The sequence below is a fragment of the Poeciliopsis prolifica genome, unplaced genomic scaffold, assembly GCF_027474105.1.
Source record: "Poeciliopsis prolifica strain line A6 unplaced genomic scaffold, Auburn_PproV2 SCAFFOLD011, whole genome shotgun sequence".
Classification (NCBI taxonomy): Eukaryota; Metazoa; Chordata; class Actinopteri; order Cyprinodontiformes; family Poeciliidae; genus Poeciliopsis; species Poeciliopsis prolifica.
In genome coordinates this window covers 7546788-7566503 of record NW_026562386.1, presented here as the reverse complement: position 1 = coordinate 7566503, position 19716 = coordinate 7546788, and the positions used below count along the sequence as shown (strand labels likewise).

The 19716-nt window shown below is 37.6% G+C and overlaps 1 protein-coding gene across 1 annotated transcript; it reads right to left on the bottom strand.

Annotated features, from left to right (window-relative positions):
- Positions 1-3409: 3409 nt before the first annotated feature.
- On the bottom strand, positions 3410-5639 carry ddx28 (DEAD (Asp-Glu-Ala-Asp) box polypeptide 28). The gene has a single exon (XM_055036482.1). The coding sequence runs from the start codon at positions 5457-5459 to the stop codon at positions 3708-3710; it is 1752 nt and encodes a 583-aa protein (XP_054892457.1). The 5' UTR covers positions 5460-5639; the 3' UTR covers positions 3410-3707.
- Between the last annotated feature and the right edge of the window lie 14077 nt (positions 5640-19716).

Below are 19716 nucleotides of genomic sequence, written 5' to 3'. Positions count from 1 at the left end.
AATGCGTCATTATAACTGGCCAGTACGTTTTGTAGTCCGTCGGCTCGGATGCGCAACCCTTGGAACTACAAAATGGGTCAAAATAAATAGTGTTTGCACGGGCAGCTTAATAAATTCAGATACTATTGTAGAGCTCATTTTTTTAAGTAATTCAATTTAAAAAAGTGAAGCTACACAGAGAGTTAAAACTGCAATTTCAGTTACTTTTCGTCTGCTAAAGAAGCTGGTGGTTCACAGAGCGCTTCATCCAAGCAAATTAAAGGAAAGTTAAGTGGAAGGAAAAAAGTTTGTAGGGAAAAGGAAGGTGGGCATGCAACAGGAATGACTGCAGCTTTAGGAGGAATTTTAATCCAAAGGCCATTCAAGAGTTTGGGGAAGATAACCAGGAGCAGACGGTGACTAGAGTCTGTGCTTCAAGAGCCACCAAACATGGACGTATCCAGGACAGCTTCTTCAGTTACATCCCTTTACACCTGAACTGTTTCACCTGCTCTGATGAGAAAGACATACTGGTCATTTCAGATGACAGTGAAGTATGCATTTCAGACATCAAGACTGACGAGTCCAGAGGAAAAGGTGAAGGCACAAATTCAAGTTTTCTTGAGGTTCTACTGAAGTTTCCAGCACTTCATGTCATTCTTGGTTGAGAAGCTTTATGGAAATGCTGATTTTTTTCCCACAGGAAGCTGGAAAATACACAAGTTCTCACATTAATAATCATGGTATCCCTTTATATACAACATATGCTATATGAACATATTTTTCAGCAACCTGGTGGGTTTTTTTAATATATTCAATATATTTGATCTTACTGAGATGGACCATATTCTTGAAAAAGACCCAGATTAAAGGCTGCTTGTAGACATATTGAGGTCAGGTCAAAATAAAGTGGTCAAAATAAACTAATAAATAACAAGTAATTTGTTCCATGTCAGCTCTTCTTTCTCCTTTATTAAAATGTGTGTGATATCAGTTTTGGCTTTTTGTTCTTTGAGGGAGACATTTTAAGATTTTATTTATTTTCCTTTAACCCTTGCATAGACGTATTGCAGCTTATTTAAAGAAATGTTGAACTTGTGTGCTCTGCTGTAGCTAAACTCATTCTGTGAAACAACTTTTAATCAGAAATATATATACCTCTGTTTATTCATCCCTTTGTAGATGGCTTTATTATGTGCCTACGAAAGAATAATAAAAGCACTTATTGAGATGCACTGTTGTGCTTTTATTGAAACTGTACATTTTCACTATGGTTTTATCTATCTGAAATAAAACAGTATTTTACAGTATAAACTTGCATCTAAATGTCATAGTTTCTGCACCTTTTCAAAGAAAGTTGCTCAGTCTGCCAGCTGGGTCTAGGAAGCTGCTCAGATTAGCATGTTTCTGGTTAACCAAAGTGTTATTTTTCTTTTAAAAACAGAAACACAATTCATAATTCATCATATGTTGCCTAACAGTAACATGTTAAGTTGTTCTCTTGTTTATATTTAATTTCCAAAGCCACAAAGTAGGTAACACTCCCTCTGATAACTGACTCTATTCTGCAAGTGAGGCTCACTGGGCAACTGGAAGTGTGATACATGATGTGCACGTGTTTCTCACTTTAATAATACTTCACTTTAGCCGAGCTCAGTTAAAAATATAAGTTGAGGGATTGGTAGCAGTTGCTCCACATGCTATTATTGGAGACTGGGTCTGTGTTGTCAGGGTACAGTTGGATAAAAACACGATCCTACATGAGGAGGAGTCAAAGCTTGGGGATGTTGACCCCTGGCTGGAGGAGGATAACTACAGCTAAATACCAGACATTCTGATACAAGCCTCTTGTTACTTAAAATTAACACTGTCTGCCTAACGCTGATATTAGTCTGCTGCTATAATCTCTACACAGTCACAAGCATTCCGGCAATCCACTGCCATTTGTTTTTCTTAAGTCCCATTTAGTTGTAGCAAATGGAAGTCAAAATTTAGCTTGTTCTATTTTGGAATAGTCCTTATTAAAATATATATATATTTTGTCCATTTAAAATAACATGTAAAAAGTTGCCACAACATCTCTAGATGCTCCAGATACTGTGTCTGAAGCTGACAACTTTCCCTAAAACTAACTACTGAAGGTAACTACTGAAGGTCAAGTAAAAATCAGATAAATGTCGCCATCGTGTGGTTAAAAGTATGCATTACGGGGTGCATCATTTTTTTTTTCATCCATTTAGAAAGATTTCAACATTTACACGAACTTAAATTTTTTTTTAAATTAAGTTTTCATTTAAGCAATAAAATAACGCTGACAGTTCTGATGAAAACAACAATTTTCAACGTTATTCATAAATCTAAAAATCTCTAACACCAGAGCAATAGAGGCCCAGATCTACCACACCAGACAAGACCCAAGGTGTAGGTTGTGCAAGGAGGCCCCTGAGACAGTCCAGAACATAACAGCAGGGTGCAAGATACTGGCAGGGAAAGCGTACATGGAGCGACATAACCAAGTGGCAGGCATTGTGTACAGAAACATCTGTGCAGAATATAGACTGGAAACCCCGAGATCAAAGTGGGAACACCCCCAAAGGTGGTGCAGAACGCCAGAGCTAAGATCCTGTGGGACTTCCAGATCCAGACAGACAAAATGGTAATGGCAAACCAACCAGACATTGTCGTAGTGGATAAACATCAGAGGAAAGCCGTTGTGGTAGATGTAGCAATACCAAGCGATTGCAACATCAGGAAAAGGAGAACAAGAAACTGGAGAAATACCAGGGCCTCAGGGAAGAACTGGAGAGGGCCTGGAAGGTGAAGACCACAGTGGTGCCTGTGGTCATCGGGGACCTCGGGGCAGTAACCCCCAAACTGGAGCAGTGGCTACAACAGATCCCAGGAACAACATCAGACATCTCAGTCCAGAAATGTGCAGTCTTTGGCACAGCCAAGATACTGCAGGACCCTCAAGCTCCCAGGCCTCTGGTAGAGGACCCGAGCTCAGAGGATAAGAACCACCCGCGGTAAAATAAATATATAAGGGTTTCTGCACATTTTGTTTCAAAATTCCATATTTCTGCAGACTTTCATTTTTTTTCAGAATTTTCCATTTTTGTTAGCCCAGTGAAAATAGAAAGATCAGATTTAGACAATGTAAAAATGCAACAACAAATTCACTCCAAAAAAGATGCCTTGTATTTTACAAAACTCTAGAGGATATGCACATAAAATTTAATTTAATTAAAAGATATTATAAAATCCAAACAATTGTTTACCATGTACAAAACAGTAGCTTTTTTTCCCCATCTACTCAAACATTTTTGTAAATTCAATGACTGCTTTAATTTAAAAATAGCTTTTTATTTTGATTATAGCAGCATTGTCCAAACTGTTTACACCTTAGATAAAAAATACAAGTAGAAAGCGCTCAGTGGTCATATTTTTATTTGTCCAACTAAAAGCAGAAAATAATCAGAATTTGTCACTTTTCACTTGTTTTGCAATAAATTAAAAATGCAATACTTTTAATCAAAGTAGAAAAGAACACATTATTGTAGGTCTGAAAAAGTCTCGTAAAAATAAATGCGGTGTAGTTTCCTGTCACTCTTGAATTGAGGATGGGGGTCACAAAAAACAAATCAAAGACAGCAATTTGGACACCCGTGAATTAGAATTGAAATATATCTAACAACAATACTAATCACAGAAATATGACAGATAAACCATCATTCATGTGCTATGCAATCGGTTTCTCTGATTGCTGTACATTTATCATCTCCCAACACGTCAATCATTTGCTCTGTGTTTTTCACTTTAGCTTTCGGCTCCTGGATCTCGGATTTCATCCCCGGCAAACTGGTCTTTCTTCGAGCTGCCGTCTCGATGTTCTGCACCAGCTCCACGTCCCAAGGATGCGTGACGAAGCTGAGTACCTCCCCGTCCTCCACCCCTCCCGCTCTCCCCACTCTCCCTGCTCTGTGGATGTAGTCCGTGTGGGACTCAGGGAAGTCATAGTTGACAACCAAGCGCACCCTGGAAGTGTCCAGGCCACGTGAAGCTATGTCCGTGCATATTAGGACATTCACAGCGCCCTTCTGGAAGGAGTGAAAGATTCCCGTCCGCACCACAGCAGGCATCTCCCCCTGCAGGCGAGCGTGCTGGACCTTCATCTCCTCCAGTGAGTAGGCCAGCCAGTTAACAGTGGAGGACTTGTTGCAGAACACCAGAGCAGCACCTCCTCCTTTTTCATGCTGGAGCTTAGTCAGGTATTGGTAGAGCTCCAGGACTTTGTCGGCACCCTTCACCTTCAGGAAGGTCTGCTTGACGTGGGGCATGAGATGGTGCAGCATCTTACTCTTGATTGTAACAATTTTTCCCAGGTCTGTCACCTTGCTGAGAACTTCTCCGACCCCATCTGGAAAGGTCGCTCCGATCAGGAGCAGCTGACTTTTATGGCCCAGGCCTCGTGTCTCTTTGGGATCGCTCGCAATGTTTGTATGAGATAAAATTTCAGAAAGTAAATCAGAGAAGCTGGGGTCAAACATGGTGTCGGCCTCATCCACCACCAAGAAGTTCAGCTCGCTCAAATCCAAGTAGTTTTTACGCAGGCCTTTAACCAGGGCACCTGGTGTGGCCACCAAGATATCTGGATGATTCCTTCTAAAGACTGCCTTGATGTGACCAATACCTCGCCCTCCACCCACTGTACTAGTGTGCAAACCCAACGGTGCACACAGAGTCCTGGACACAGCCGCCACCTGCTCAGCCAGCTCCCTGGACGGAACCACAACCACGGCTCGGATCCTGTCCGTCGCTTCGTCTTGCGTGTTTGCCTGCAGCCTGTGAACAACAGGCAGCAGGTAGCTCAGGGTCTTCCCACTGCCCGTCTCTGCAGCACACAGGATGTTGTGACCTCTCATGATCTTTGGAATGGTCCGAAGCTGGACAACAGTGGGGTGCGTGATCTCGACTCTCTCCAAAGTTTCAACCAGCTCCTTGCAGATGTGAAGATTCTGGAAGGTTGAGGGTGATTTCTGCTCGGTGTCCCCACTCTGGCTGGCTGCAATAAAAGGAGCCACGTCTCTGATGTTGTTGATGGTGAAGTAGTCACCAAATGACTTATTGTGTTTCCATCCCTTGGAGCAGAGGACGGGTTGCTCGAACTTCCCCGCGGTGAACCCGGCAGACTGGTTCAGAGAAGGGTTCCTGCTCTGGATCAGCAACTTGCCCGCTTTGACGGTGCTGATCTTTGGTTTGCCTCGGGCTTGCTTCACGTTTTCCACGCGCTTGAGCAAGTAGCGTGGGACGCGGATGATCGCCGTGTCCTCTGGGTTCGGCTCGGTTTGACAAAAACGAGTCTGTGTCGCTGAGAAATGACGGCTTAAAGGCACCGCGAGGAGCTCAGAGCAGAACAGCCTGCCTGATCCGAGGGCTTTTAATGACACCGAGGCAGCCCGGGCGACCTTCACAGTCTGCATTACGAGGCCGGACAACGTCCTGCAATCATCCAGCTGGAACTTGTCAAGAAGGAAACCACAAACCTGAAGATGGTAAGCCAGTTAGATGCGCTGAAAACCGCCGAAAGCCTATAAAAGTCTTTAAAAACAGCATTGCGCTGTTGGCATTCTAGCTAACGAGGAGCGCCATGCTGCTTTGGTAAGCACTGATGACGTCAGTGTCGGGGTATGATGACGTTTTCAAAACAAACGGTACACTAAAATAAATGGTGGTGGGATGTATCACAAATTTTTTATTTTAACCCTTTGCGGTTTTCTGGGACAAATTTGGAAAGGATTTGTTTTTATCATGTTCTGAATAAAATAAAATAAATAAAATCACAACTCTAAAATAACATTTCATCTTAACTTTCCTTCACAAACATATTAAATTGAAGTGCATCAGACTTAGAGGCTTTAATATGATGTAAGCCTAAGCTCTGCAGCTAGAAAGGCTTTTACATTCACAAGATTTAGAAGTGTATTTATGATTTTTTTTTTCACAGAAGAACCTTTGTGAAGGATATATATGATGTATATACAAAGTTACATCCACCATGTGACTTAATTAAGGCTTCGTTGTTGGATTAAAAGTACGTTTTGAAAATGATAACCTTTGAGCAACTTTCTTCACGTTATGCTGTTTTTATTTATTTGTTTTTCAGATGGACTATTCTAATAACAAATGTGTTTGTTTCCATTGACTGTAAGTGAGAAATTATAAAGATTAACAGAAATAAAGGTCTGAAAATATTATAAATGATGTGTGTTATTAATTTGTATATTGTGCCACTTTTTGGACTGAGTTACTGAATACAATAAAAGGTTAAACAATACTAATTTGTACTATATATTTATAAATCGTATCACATATGTATTTGTACTCCAGAAACAAGTGTCCTATATGACCATTGAGTTTGATGGCTTGTAGACCATCAAACTCTGCATGCCTGCTCTAATGATCAATCAATCAGCTGATCGTGGGTCCAGTGAGTCAGCACTGTAATGTCACAGACTGTAATGGATTAGACAAGGGTGAGAAAAAGGACTGTCACTGACCCAACCATGGTTGTCAATAAAGGTCCACATGACTTTGAGTCATGCTTTAACAAAGATAAACCAAATTAAATCTCTGAAGAAAAATTACGTTTTTTTTTTTCTCTGATTTTGTTTTTTATTTCATCAAAATGCTTTGCTTTGTAGCCATGTATAAAATTATCACAGAGGGTTAGCGTTAGAAAAACCCAGTCCAAATATTTTTTTTTTGGCATAGCCATTCCGGAGTTCTTAAGAGGATAATCCAGCATTTTTGCTTTGCCTGGTGAGTAAGCTCATAAAAGAGGAGTCTAATCTCCCCAAGCATGCGTCAACAGAGCTTCCAAAGGAAAACACAGACCTCTGCTGTTTTCTTGCTTCGTTCTCTCCACAAATGAGTTTTATTTTTTATTATTTTATTTCTGTCAAAGTATCTTCCCTTCATGTAATTTCCTGAAAAGTTAAATAATGTGTTCAATAGGCACATATATAAAGCCCCTTTCTACATTTGTGATACTCCCACATTTTTAGCATTGATTGTGCATCGACCACTGTTAACATGTGCTGAATGAATCAACTCACTGATTGATTTGATGAAGCTTTAGGGAACATCACTTGTGCTTTCAGTCACAGAGTTGCTCTCACATGTTTGCCAGTCCAAATAGCTGGCAGCCCACAGTCCCGATTAAGGAGTAAGCTGCTCGCAACAAAGCAAGAAAAAAAAATACAAGCCAGGTGTTATACTATCGAAGGACAGTTTAAAACATATTCATGTCATTTAAAGTATCACGTCAAATAACACAGGTGGGTTTAAATACACAGGGAGACAATCAGGAGAAACAAGGAACAGATGCTACTAATCCAGGGGTATATGGGGCAAGTCAGAGACTCCACAGAACACAGAAACCAAAATAAATACAGAAAACTCAAATCACTACACTCTGATATAAAAATGTGTGTATTCCACATTAATAATACATGGTTCATGGTTTTAGGATGCAGAGGCTATGGCAAACTGTGAAGCCAGACATCAACTCTTTAAAATCCATTTTCTAATACATAGGTGAACCTGATGTAATTCCTTGTAACCACAAATAAACAATCAGCAAATCAAATGTCAGTAATTCACTGTGTTTAGACCTCTAGAAGTAGTGAGAACAACTGCTCAAACTGAACATCAGAATGAGGAAGAGGATTTACATGACTTTGATTGAACATGGTAAGGTTATTAGCAAAACATGGATAAGAAGGTCTTGCTGATGCTAGAGGAATATTTAAAGAATGATTCAAAATGATAGGAAAACAAGTACAGCTAAATAAATAAATAATAATAATAATAATAATAAAACATTTCTGAGCTTGTAACATGTGGAATCTTGCAGCAGAGAAACACAGAGTGTCCAGCAAAGTGCACCTGAAAAAGTGACAGGTGAGTGTAACACATATGCGCTGAAGGCTGCTCAAATTGACTTTTAAAAAAAATAGTTGTAGATTGCTATTTGGAGCTATTTAAAAGACTTTGCTCAACACCAGACTTTCCATACACTTAAAAGCTTCTGTAAAACAGGATGAAATCTTAAAAAACGACAAATAGCAACACAATTTTTAAATTATTGCACCTAAATATTTCATCTGAACGTTTCATTACTTAATACTAATAATATATTATTGCTCCTATTTTATTTTCTCTTAAGATGTTGTTTAAATAATACAATCAAATTATGCACGTTATACAATAGATTTGACTTATTGCTTCACACAAGTTGCTAATAGCAACAGAGCATTTTTTAGTTTTATGATTTGATTTTTTGATTCCATAAAATTCAATTCTCATTTCACCTAAAGCTTTATGACTGATGACTGAGTTGATCTGAGTACTGAATTAAACACGCACTTCCACATACTGAACATGAGAGGGCAGCATAAAACATAAAGGAAGGTTTCAAGTAGCCTGAAATGTTCATAGTAATACCAGTTGTGTCTTCAAACGTCACATTTTTTGAAGATTCCAGATTATGGTGAAATCAGAACTTTTTCTATTAGATTTTGAGAGTCCTTTTTTTCCCACAGTAGATGATGAAGACTCTTTTCTCCTCCGACAGCAGACATTCTTCCTCAGAACCACACCAACTGATATTCTCTGACATTTATGTGTAAAGTTGCACCACATTGCCATGGTGCTGCGCTGCATTTCTGCACTGTGTGCAAGCAGCAATCCTTGAAAGAGTGATACCTCTGAAACAGGACCAGTGTGGGGGCAGAGAGTGTGTACTTCTTCTTTTTTTCCTTCGTAACTTTCTTTACAAGAACAAAATATCACAAACCACATCTACAACCTCCCACACAAATTTTTTTTTTATCTTCTCCCTTCAAAGGTCATCAGCGAAGATAAGACATGCAGGTAACATGAATTAGACCAGGGTGGGTCTTCAGCAGGGGAAAGAATTTAATCTCCAATATGAATGACACACACATATATAGGAAAAGTGTAATTCTATTTAATAGGAAAGTTTAAATTACAACTTAATTTTTGTGTGGGAGTTGTAGAAAGATAAAGTTATTTGGATTTATAATAGCATTTATTATTGCAGTTTTGCATTTATAAAATGTAGTTTGAATGAAATAGACTAGTAACAATGTATTTAAATGTATTTTAGAATTTTAAAGTGAATGATAATAAAAAAAAGAATAGAAAAGAACATGAACAAAGAAAAAGACTCATGAAAAACTCAGTCAAATATTTCCCTCAAATTTGTTTGAATCATTGTTTCTTTGCATATGTAAATCCTATCAGGCTCATGACATATATGGCAACCTGGACAGTGAGTATAAATGAACAAAAGTGAAAGATAATAAACAGCCTTTAAAGTAGCCATAAGAGTGCATAAATCAGAAAAAAAAAATTATATTCTTACTTTCATTTCAGATTGTTTTTATTTCACACAACAAAATGACTGTAGATTTGTTATGCGTTCTTATTTGTTGTTGGTTGCAGCAAAGTAGGAATTCCTTTCAAAATGTTTTACTGAGAAGACTGTGAGTCTGCTTGTAACTTGGCTAATATGGAGAACTGGGGAACAAATTACATCTATGAAGAGAAGCGCTTTACACGATTGCAAATAAGTTGGAAAAAAAAAACTTTGTACTTTTGCTTGGAAATAAAGACCACAGGAAATGTGATATTGATGCTTTGAGCTGCATTTGTGAGCTGAGAGCTTGTCTGTACGCCCACATGCATCGCGCATATGTACGCTATGTCTGTGTAAGAAAAATAAGAGGGTGTTATCTGCACAACCTTTGAAAACAAGTGAAAATCCATGTTTTGTTCACATAATTTTCAAAGGAAATCTAAATTATCTTTTGAATTGTAATGATTAGAACAGCACAAAGTTATTTATTTCAAAAAGCTGGCATGGAATTGATAATAAATAATATATCTTAATGGCTGATTTTTACAGCAGGGTGATCATTAAGACCAAACAAGTCATTGATCTGTTACAGTGTAAATGAAGAGCAGCCTTTATGTGTGTATGCATAAAAGTTTATAACTATGTTTATCAGCGTTGCATAAGCCATTGGTAAAACATTACACACTTGTTTGTCAAAGAAAGGTCTTGATCATCACTGAGCATCATGTGCAAGTGTGTAACTGGCATCTACATGTGTTTCTAAAGAGTGTATAATACTCTTTATTGTATTATACTTGGTATAATTGATTACTTGGGACTATAACAGCAGGAAATAACTGTTCAGCAACATAAATGCTGTCAGTCAAGATGACATTCAAAGCTGGAAACCCATTACTGCCTTACACTTCTGTGTTGTTTACCCAATAAAGATAAACTTGAGGAGATTGATGAGGTAGAAGAGGTACAGAGGTTAAAGGGAGTGGAACATCTAACCTACAGACAATTTGTTCTTGCCGCACTTGTACCCTTTTCTTTTTTCAAGTAGGAAACAATTAGTAATGTCTGGTGACAGCTGACATGCATTATTTACTGCTTGAATGTGCAATCTGAGAGCTAAATATAGTTAAAAGCAATTGTGTTATTGCACAATGGCATGATGATGACATCATCCACTCATTTCAACTAAGCCACACAGTTCGCAGTGTGTGGCAATAAATAGGTACATACACTTGCTTTTTCATTTAGGTTAAGTATAAAATTGAGAGCACATGGGATAAAAAATTATGAAAGTGATCATTTCAGTGCTGTTGTTGTTTTTAAAAAATCCAAATACAACCCATTTTATTTTTTGCCAGTTAAAAAAGGACATATAAGATTTTCTTTGTCTTTTCAAATAACAAAAAACAAACTAACAATAAAATAATACAAGAAAACATAAAGAGAAACTAGAATTGGACCATTTGTGCATACTGTCACTGCTGGACACACTTTTTCTTTGGCGTATCTCCAAAGTGTTGCATCGGGTACCAGGTGCAAGGGTGATAGTCATTTTGGGAATTCACTTTATCTTTGGAGTTTTGTCTATTTTGTATGGAACTTTGTTGTGATCCATGCCCATCTCAAAGACATTTCCTGCTTGATTTGTCATCCTGCATTTTTATTACGTCATCCCTTTTGTTGCCCTAAGTCTTACTATAATACTGTTAGTCCTACCTGACTTTTTCTGCATAGAAAGGTGCTGTCTACTGTGGAAGATTGCAACCACTTGAAGTTTTGACAAGATTTAAAGTCGTTAACAATATTTTCATAGCCCAAAGCATGAAAATGGTATACATTATACAGAAGTGTTCCCCAACCGTGGTCCTCAGGGACTGCCGTCCTGCATGTTCTTGATTAGTCTGGACTCCATCACAGCTTATTCATATGATTGCATCATCTTTTTTGCATTCTTTCAATTGCTGCAAAAGCCATTTAATCACCTGTTCATTTAACCCAGGAACACAGCAGCAGGGAAACACTTAAAACATGCAGGGCACAGGGCCCTGAGGACCGAGGTTGGGGACCACTCTTATACAGTATATATCCATCCATCCAACATATTTAATTGCTCTTTATTTTAAACATTAAATGAAAACCCAAATTAAAGGTTCTGCTCATCCTTTTTTGGCAACATCAAAAAGAAAAAAATATATACGGAAATTATTCAATGCAATAGTTATATATTGAAACAAATAAATAAAATTACAACTTGTTTTCTTTTTTCATCTCATGGGAACCTTTTTTTTTTCAAAAACGTGCTTTAAAAAAGTCAAATTATTTTTGTATTCCTGTTTTCTAGAATAAAGAAATTGTGATTTATTAAGAAGTTTTACTGACAATCTGATGTGATTAATTTACATTAAGGACGTATTATTGTATTTTTTTTAATAGTATGACATGTATACAAATCTACATGTTCAGGTATGCTAACAGTGCATCTGTAATTGTTTACTAATTGAATTGTTTATTAAGGCCGATTAAGCGAGCTCGTGTGCGTGCCCTGTGTTGTGTCTGCTGACGTCAGCGCTGGAACTGCCTTGTCACGCGGGGTTAGTAAAAGTTGGGATCGGCGCTCCAGGGAGAGACGCAGAGAAACAGACAGGAGGGAGAGGGAAGCGTGCAATTACTCGGGTGTTTCTGCAGCCTTACGGAGAGCGTTAAACAGGAGGGAACCGCGGGTTTGTTGTTGAGCTTTGTGTGGAAGACAGAAGAAAGCAGACAAGGAGACGCAGAGGGGGCAGGCGGCTCTCTCTCAAAGTTCAAGCCAGAATTTCGCTCGTTAACTGCCGGAGGAAGAGACAGAGAGAGAGAGAGAGAGAGAGAGAGAGAAAGAGAAGAGTCCTGTGAGCTGTTCTGTTTTTTTTTTTTTTTTTGTGGATTTCGATTTTAAACTGAGAGCGCGCGTGTCACAGAAAGCTGAGTTAAATGAGCAAAAGTCTAAAGTTTTGGCGCCGCGGCAGTCGGTTAATGTTGTGACATTTTCGGACGGCGCAAATTGCTCCCAACGGTCGTCGACGGTCGAGTGGCGGAGGGGGGCTGAGAACCCGAGCTGTCAAACCCGATGACTACTGCAAACTGCCCCGGGAATGAGGAGCTGGACTTCAGACTGATTTTCGGGGAGGACGGGCAGCAGCAGCCTTTAGGCCCCGCAGGTCAGTGCGTTTTTCACTCTGCACACTCTCTCAACACTGCGTGTTTGTAGTAAAGTTAGGGCTCAGTATGTTCTGTCATAACTTGCACATCTGTTGGTTGCCCTCGCTTTTCCCGGCAACTTTTGCTCGCAGCAACACAACAGAAAACAACCAGTCTGAGCGCCATGCCGATTATTTATAATGTGCACATTATTAAGTCATTTTATCTGACAGTGTAAGACACGTCCACACTCCAGCTGTCATTAGCTTGCTATGCTAAGTTCACGTGTTAGCAAAAAAATGCAAGATATTGCCATTCAGTGACAAAGTTAAGAGTTTTATCTGACAGACCTGTTGGTTGCAAAGGCGTTAATGCAAAGTGGTGGCGGGGAAAGCGTGGGAGGCATAACCCCTCTAACAGTCAAAACATGCGCCTTCCCTCCACATTACACATTAATTGATCAGTTTACGTTCTTCTTGAATAAATGTTGGTGCTTAAAATAGTTTCTTAAAAAGCTCGACTAGTTTTTCTAAGACTGCTTTATGCACGCTGGAGACTGATATCCACACACAATGGGAAACTAAGTAAATATTTATAAAGTGATCAATTTGAAATGACTGATGATTTGGTAGGATGTTTGCATAATTTAATGTGTTATTCAGAAAGCAAAAAGCCTCATGACAAGATTATATTGTGCTCATTGTATGAATTTGTTGCGTCTGTAGGGAGGGTTGCAAAAATAATAATAATAAAAAAATCCTTTTGGCATCATGTAAAGTTTTATTTAGAATTGTCATGTTTTGGCCATCCGACTCTTATCCTAATATAACATCTTGCTGAAGTTAAAGTCATGAGCTGTGTTTTAGTTTGGTTGATGTGGCATATGTGAGGTATGCCTGAGCGGGAACAGCCTGAATGTCATTGTACCACATTTCTGCTTGGTAAGAGAGGCTCTTGTTGTCAAAACTTTTATTACCTTATTTACAAAATAAGTCAAGGCAAGAGCAGAAATGGGGTTGTAGTGTTTTTAAAACAATTGTGACTGGAACGGATAACTGCATGTGTGGTTTCATGTATTTAAAACATTTCCGTTGTACTTTTAATGACAAAGGATTTGTTGACATTTCTCAAAACTGTAAAAATGTTCCGTAGTATGTGTAATTGCAAAGATCTTGAAGAGTTAAAAGAATACATGACTTCAAGGAGAGCAAATTGTGCAGCATTGCATTTATATGCTGGAACTTGCAGTGTTAGCAGATTGCATCTTTCTGTCTTGAAACAATATAATGTCGCTTCAGTGAAAACCCATTAATTATAAAATGAGTCTGAGGAAAACTACAGTTCTGTTTTGATTTTTAATCAAATCCAAACAGATATTATAAATATGGGGTGATAAGAGAGGCATTTCTGTTTGGCAGACTTGAGCATAAACTATAGTATAAAGGAGATAACCTTTTAACGTCTTTCAGTTGTCAAAACATGAGTCTTGTCCTGTGATTAGAAATATTTGGATATCTTTTTTGTGAACATGAGAATAGTATTGTAGCCGGTGCACAGCAACAAGTAGGGAAAGAGTAGCACTGCATTGTTTTATACTACACAACCAGAACAAAAATGCTGTACTCTTTCTGGCATCTTATAAGAAGTACTTTAACCATAGGAATGTTGTCATGTAATTCTCTGTGGTTTTCAAACAGTAACATACTGCATGCCAAACACTTTGGTATACTTTGATACCGGTAAGTGGTCTATGCAAGTAATGAGGAGGCACACAACATTAAATACTATGACCAGTATAAGTAAGTTGCAGTATAAGTTGTGTCACTTAATACCTCTTTTTATATTTCTTATTTCTTCTGTTTGAACTATTAGAACTTTATTTGGAAATAATCTATATTTTATTAGTTGTTTGTCGGCTCTACTTTGGTTGCAAGACATTTCATCACACAGAACTTAATCACCTCTTACTTTCTGTTAAGATTGCTTCCCGAATCTTTGAGTACTGTGCATATATTGTGTGGTGTTTAACTATAACTTTAAAGATGCAAGTAAAAGAATATTAATTGTTTCAAACTGTTAAAATTTACAACAAAAACTTGCTGTGGCAATTCAGTGGATCTCGACTGTTATTCAAAATTCTTCTTTACTTTTGATTTTGGCCCCCAGAGCTCACAAAGCTACTGAAAATGTTGAAAAACAATACAATGTGATTCCCAAAATGCCTCCAAACTTTGCATGTGATGTATTGAGAAAAATGGCATGTTGCCAATTATTATATGCAATAAATCCTCTGCTTGTTAATATTACTGTTATTTCAAATCAAAAACCATTACAAAGTCAGAATGCAGAAAAATCTAAACAGAGAAAAGAAGGCATTTGGAAACAATACATTTTTCCATTTTAAGTTGAATTGATGCCACTTAACCTTAAAATGATGATTTCAATTATGATCAAAAATAATTGCAACTTTAAATGCATTGCATGCCCAAATCAAACCTCTCTGCACATCTTTCATTTTAGTACGTCTACACAATTTAATCCCTGATATTATTATGATGGTATGTGACACAAAAATGAGTTAGGACAAAATTTGGACAAGGTGCTGCTCATTGTGACCCTCTTATTGTTTTGTTTTTCTACTTTTCACACAGTGATTGCACTACAGTCCATAAAAAATTTGTCCTTGTTATCGTCAACTTTGACCCCCTTTCTGCATCTATACCTTTCCAAACAGAATGGTTAGGGCACAATGGAGGCAAAACATTGTGGCCGTCAATGCACATTGTTGAAAGCCTATGATAGCAAGCTTGTCTCAGATGAACACAAGTGTACCATGCCAAAATATATGCTTTGGGTTAAAATCTAAATAAAGGTGAAACAGTTGCTTAAAAGGGAGCCTACAAGGGTAAATTTCTCCTGTTTCTGCCTTGTTCAATCATTTTGGAGGCCACGGTTGTATAGGTGATGGAAATATTTCACAGATTAATCCTTATAGTAAACTAACAACTTAGAAGTTATGGACGAAGTCAAACATCTCTGTTAGTTAGTCAGTGTTTCAGAGATCTACTGTGAAAGAGATCCCATATAGACAAAAAAAAAATAGGATATTGGATGATTTTCCTAGCCAGTAACATTTGTAATTTAATAATATTAAATTAATTTATGATTAGTCTCAGAATTACTAGAAATTATCTTTAGCTAAAATTTGACGTAAGTTTATTTTTCTCAAAACTTTTTTTTATTTTCAAATTTGATGCAAAATTGTACGACTATATAGAAACGTGTCATAAGTCTGAGTCAAATGTAATAAAATATTTTATTTTAACATATTTTCAAGAGTAATGCCAAGATAAATGAAAAGAAGACTTGTGAGTTATGAAGACAATTTCATACCCAGGATGTTTTAATGATGGCAGACAAGCATAAGAGAAGAGGTTTCTTAATTGTAGAATATCTTCAGATGATGAAAATACAAGTAAAAGAATCAAAACGTTACGGAAATGTGTACTTTCAGATAACTATTTAAAAACTATCCTGAGTCAGATGAGCACAGAGTTGCAGTGCAGTGGGAAAGATGATTAAAGTGACGACAACATTTGCAGCTTATTTGCTTTAATTTATTCGGAGAAGATTCTTGATTGACTTCTAAGAACATATTGTATGCGGCCCACTGTTGAACCCGTGTCAGGTTATCAGCACTAAGCTCAAACATCATTTATTTCATCTGTGGTTTGAAACAAATGGAACAATTAAATTCCATGCCATAGCCTTTTCATTAAACTTGGATCAAATAAAATAACTCCACAAGGGTTTGGCTTTTGCAGTCTTAAATCGACATTTCCTCTTGATTTAAAAAAATGAAGTTTGAATTGGCATTGGGACGAGGAGGAAAAATTGCATTTGGAACATGCGTTGAAATAAAACCTCTGCTATGTAAGTGGTTTTCTTCTGGTTTTGACTGTATTGCTCTGCCAAAAGTGGGAGGTGGGTGAGGGTGGGAGTGCCTATCTGAAATAATAACTGGATAACTTGAGTGCAGTAATGGGGAATTGCTCATTTCTGACCTAATCTCCTCCTGTGAAGGTAAATCTCATTTTCATAACAAATGGGGGGAAAATCTCATGAGAACAACTGACGTTTCTATTTCCTTGAGTCATTCGTTATTAGTTGTTGCTCAAATAAGTCCAAGTCTTCACAACTTTTATTCAGTATACTTTCCAAAGAAGCATTTCAGTTCCTTCATTTTTAGTAGTCTGTTTTATGAATCTTGCTTTTTTTTTAAATTCTCAGTCTAAGCTTGTATTTAACCCAGAGTCTTCCTACGCATATCTAGGAATGTACTGAACCTCATTGCGATGTTTGAGTACTGTACACCACAATTGTCTGATCTTTTATGTTTTCTTTTTTGTCTGCTTGTATGCGTGTCTCGCTCTGCGTTTTCTTATTGTTCAGGAAACTGCTTGTTCTTTGAGGAGAAATATTCCACTCTTCAATTGAGACACTGGGGAAACCTACTGCAAGGGATTTCCCCTTATATTTTAAGGTGAAATTAAAGAACACATTTGCCAATTTGATTCATCATTACTCTTTTTTTTTTCTTTTCTTTTACTAGTTCTGTAACGCTGCCCTGCAAAGATATCTTACAAAAACAGAAGTCACCGCCATATATAAGCAAGTCAGCACAAAATGTCTGAATCTGCAAAATCTGTTACTGAAAGGCTTCAATGGTCATTTGTTTTGCTTATGATTTTTAGTTTTTTTTGATGAGTTTGGTGCTATAAATCATGATAAAGTTTCTTTACTGTATTTCTTGTAAAATTTTCAAAGCAGGTTTGAGTTTAGCAGCGCTATATTATTATTATTATTATTATTATTATTATTGTTAGTTATACAGGTTAGCCTCATGGAGATCCACAATCTCATTTTCAAGACAGGTACAGAGTATATCACACATGTATGGTCATCACAATATCTGTGTACAATATTCTCATTGCAAAGGACTGTTTGAAGTGCAATAATTGTTGTATTTCAAGTGTTGAGATATAAAATGTAACAAAACATGTCTGGTGGGTGTAGTCTGATGGCAGCAGATGTTCACACTGGACATGAAAATGCTCAATGTCAGAGTGATGAAAGCCTAGATGAAAAGGGGAGGAAAGAAGAAAACAGTAATTGCACTTGATATCATCATACTATTGCAATCACAATATTGTTTCATACTGAAGTTAAGTGTTTTATTGGTAAGAGAACATACAAGACACAAAGTGTCCATACTCTCTCTCTTTACTTATTTTAAATATTCAAACACCATAAATAATTGCATTTTACACTCGGGTTTAGTTGTACTTCTGATTTCTCTGCATTTCACTTTAATAGGTTTGAAAATGTCTTTTTGTGTTTAACTGAAATTCACTTTGAATTGGTAATTTCTTTAAATTAACTTGTGAACTTAGGAATGTGAATCACATCAAGTCATGGGCAGGCTAAAGATTGGCTCCCTTATTGTCTTGTTTTGAATGGCAACTTAGTTTTTCAGCCTCTATCTTTTGGCCACAAACAGTTTTTGAAGAACTGATGACTGTTGAAACAAATAGTGACTCTACATGTGTTTCCTTTGCACAAACAGATGAAGACACTTACTAGGAATTTCACCCATTTATCCAGTCTGGATTTAGGTGGAAGGACTGTGACTAACAGCCCACCTATAGAAGTAACATCAAGCACAAATTTTATTTACATTAGAATATTTTTTTAGGAAAAACAAAGACACTTTATGGTTGTATTGTGAATCACATGTTCTTTTTGAAGCAGTCAGTGCTTGTTTTATTTTGACAATCTTTAGGAAAACATCAGAGCATCTTTCAACAACAATCAGCAATGCATAAAGAGACAAGAAACTAAAGAATAATGGAAGAATAGTTCAACAAATATTTAAGCTTGGAGAAAAAATTGTGACAAAAAAATAATCAGCACAGAGACTGATTTAAAAAAAAAAGGTAGACCACCTGCTGTGATGTTCCTTGATGAATGAAACCACGTTTTGTTAGATGAGTCATATAGCAAATGTGACTAACTATGTAAAAATCAGTGTCAGTTGATGGCTCTACACTTTGTAAATTTCTACTCTCTGTCATTGTGAAACAAATTCCTCTGAAAGTGGCAGCAGCGATAACAGATGAGTGATGTTTTTGCTTATTAGAGACAACTTCAAAGTTGTGTTCTTTTCCTTTTTATTATCTGACATGTAATCCAAAGACGCATATAAATTCAGAGAAAATTTCTAATTATTGTCTTTAAGCTTTTTGGTTACTGTTGATATACACTCTATGTTTTTCTTGAGGAGAGGAAAACCTAATTGATTCAGTGCAGAAGTAGACAAATGTGGATAAGGCAGGACAGGATTTTGTGGTGGACTAATTGGGGGTTAGAAATAAAAAGGGGTGGGCCAGCAGTGCCGCTTATGGGTGACAGGGTAGTAGATCCGGTGTAGAGGTGTCTGGCTTTCTGCCCGATCATACCATGTGGGGTTCAGATGGTAGGGAGGAGTGATAGAAGAGGGGGGCACAGCATGTCTAGCTGGTGAGAGGAAGACAGACTGTGTTTTTGTTCTACTTAAGTAGCCTAATCTGTCTTTTTTTAATTTTTTTTATTTCATATGTACTTACCATTGTTGCTGTCATACGGCTGGAAGTCCCTCCCCCGTTTATTGTACGTATGGCAGCAAAAACAGAGTTGCAGACCTGCCACCAGGATGCCTCAGGCATCTTTCCTCTTACGGCTCTCTCAGGATATGAAAGAAACCACCGGTGACATCAGAGAGGCTGATTTAAGCTAATGAAATATCCAGATGCCAGCAGTCACCAAAACCACCTAGTGACTAGTCAGGCTTGATTTGCAACTGTTATTGAGCTGGGGCTTTTTTATATTTTTATATTTATATATCTCAGCACAGTTGTCGCTGTCATGTTTGGATGTAAAGAAATGCCAAGCAGATGATTTTTATCACGATGAAATGTTTAAACTGAGAACAAGTGATGGACAAAGCGCTTTTGCCCTTGTGCCTGTTATTGTCATTGCTCTACTCCTGTGAGCCAAGAGCACGATCCTCCTAGTCCTTGTCGTGG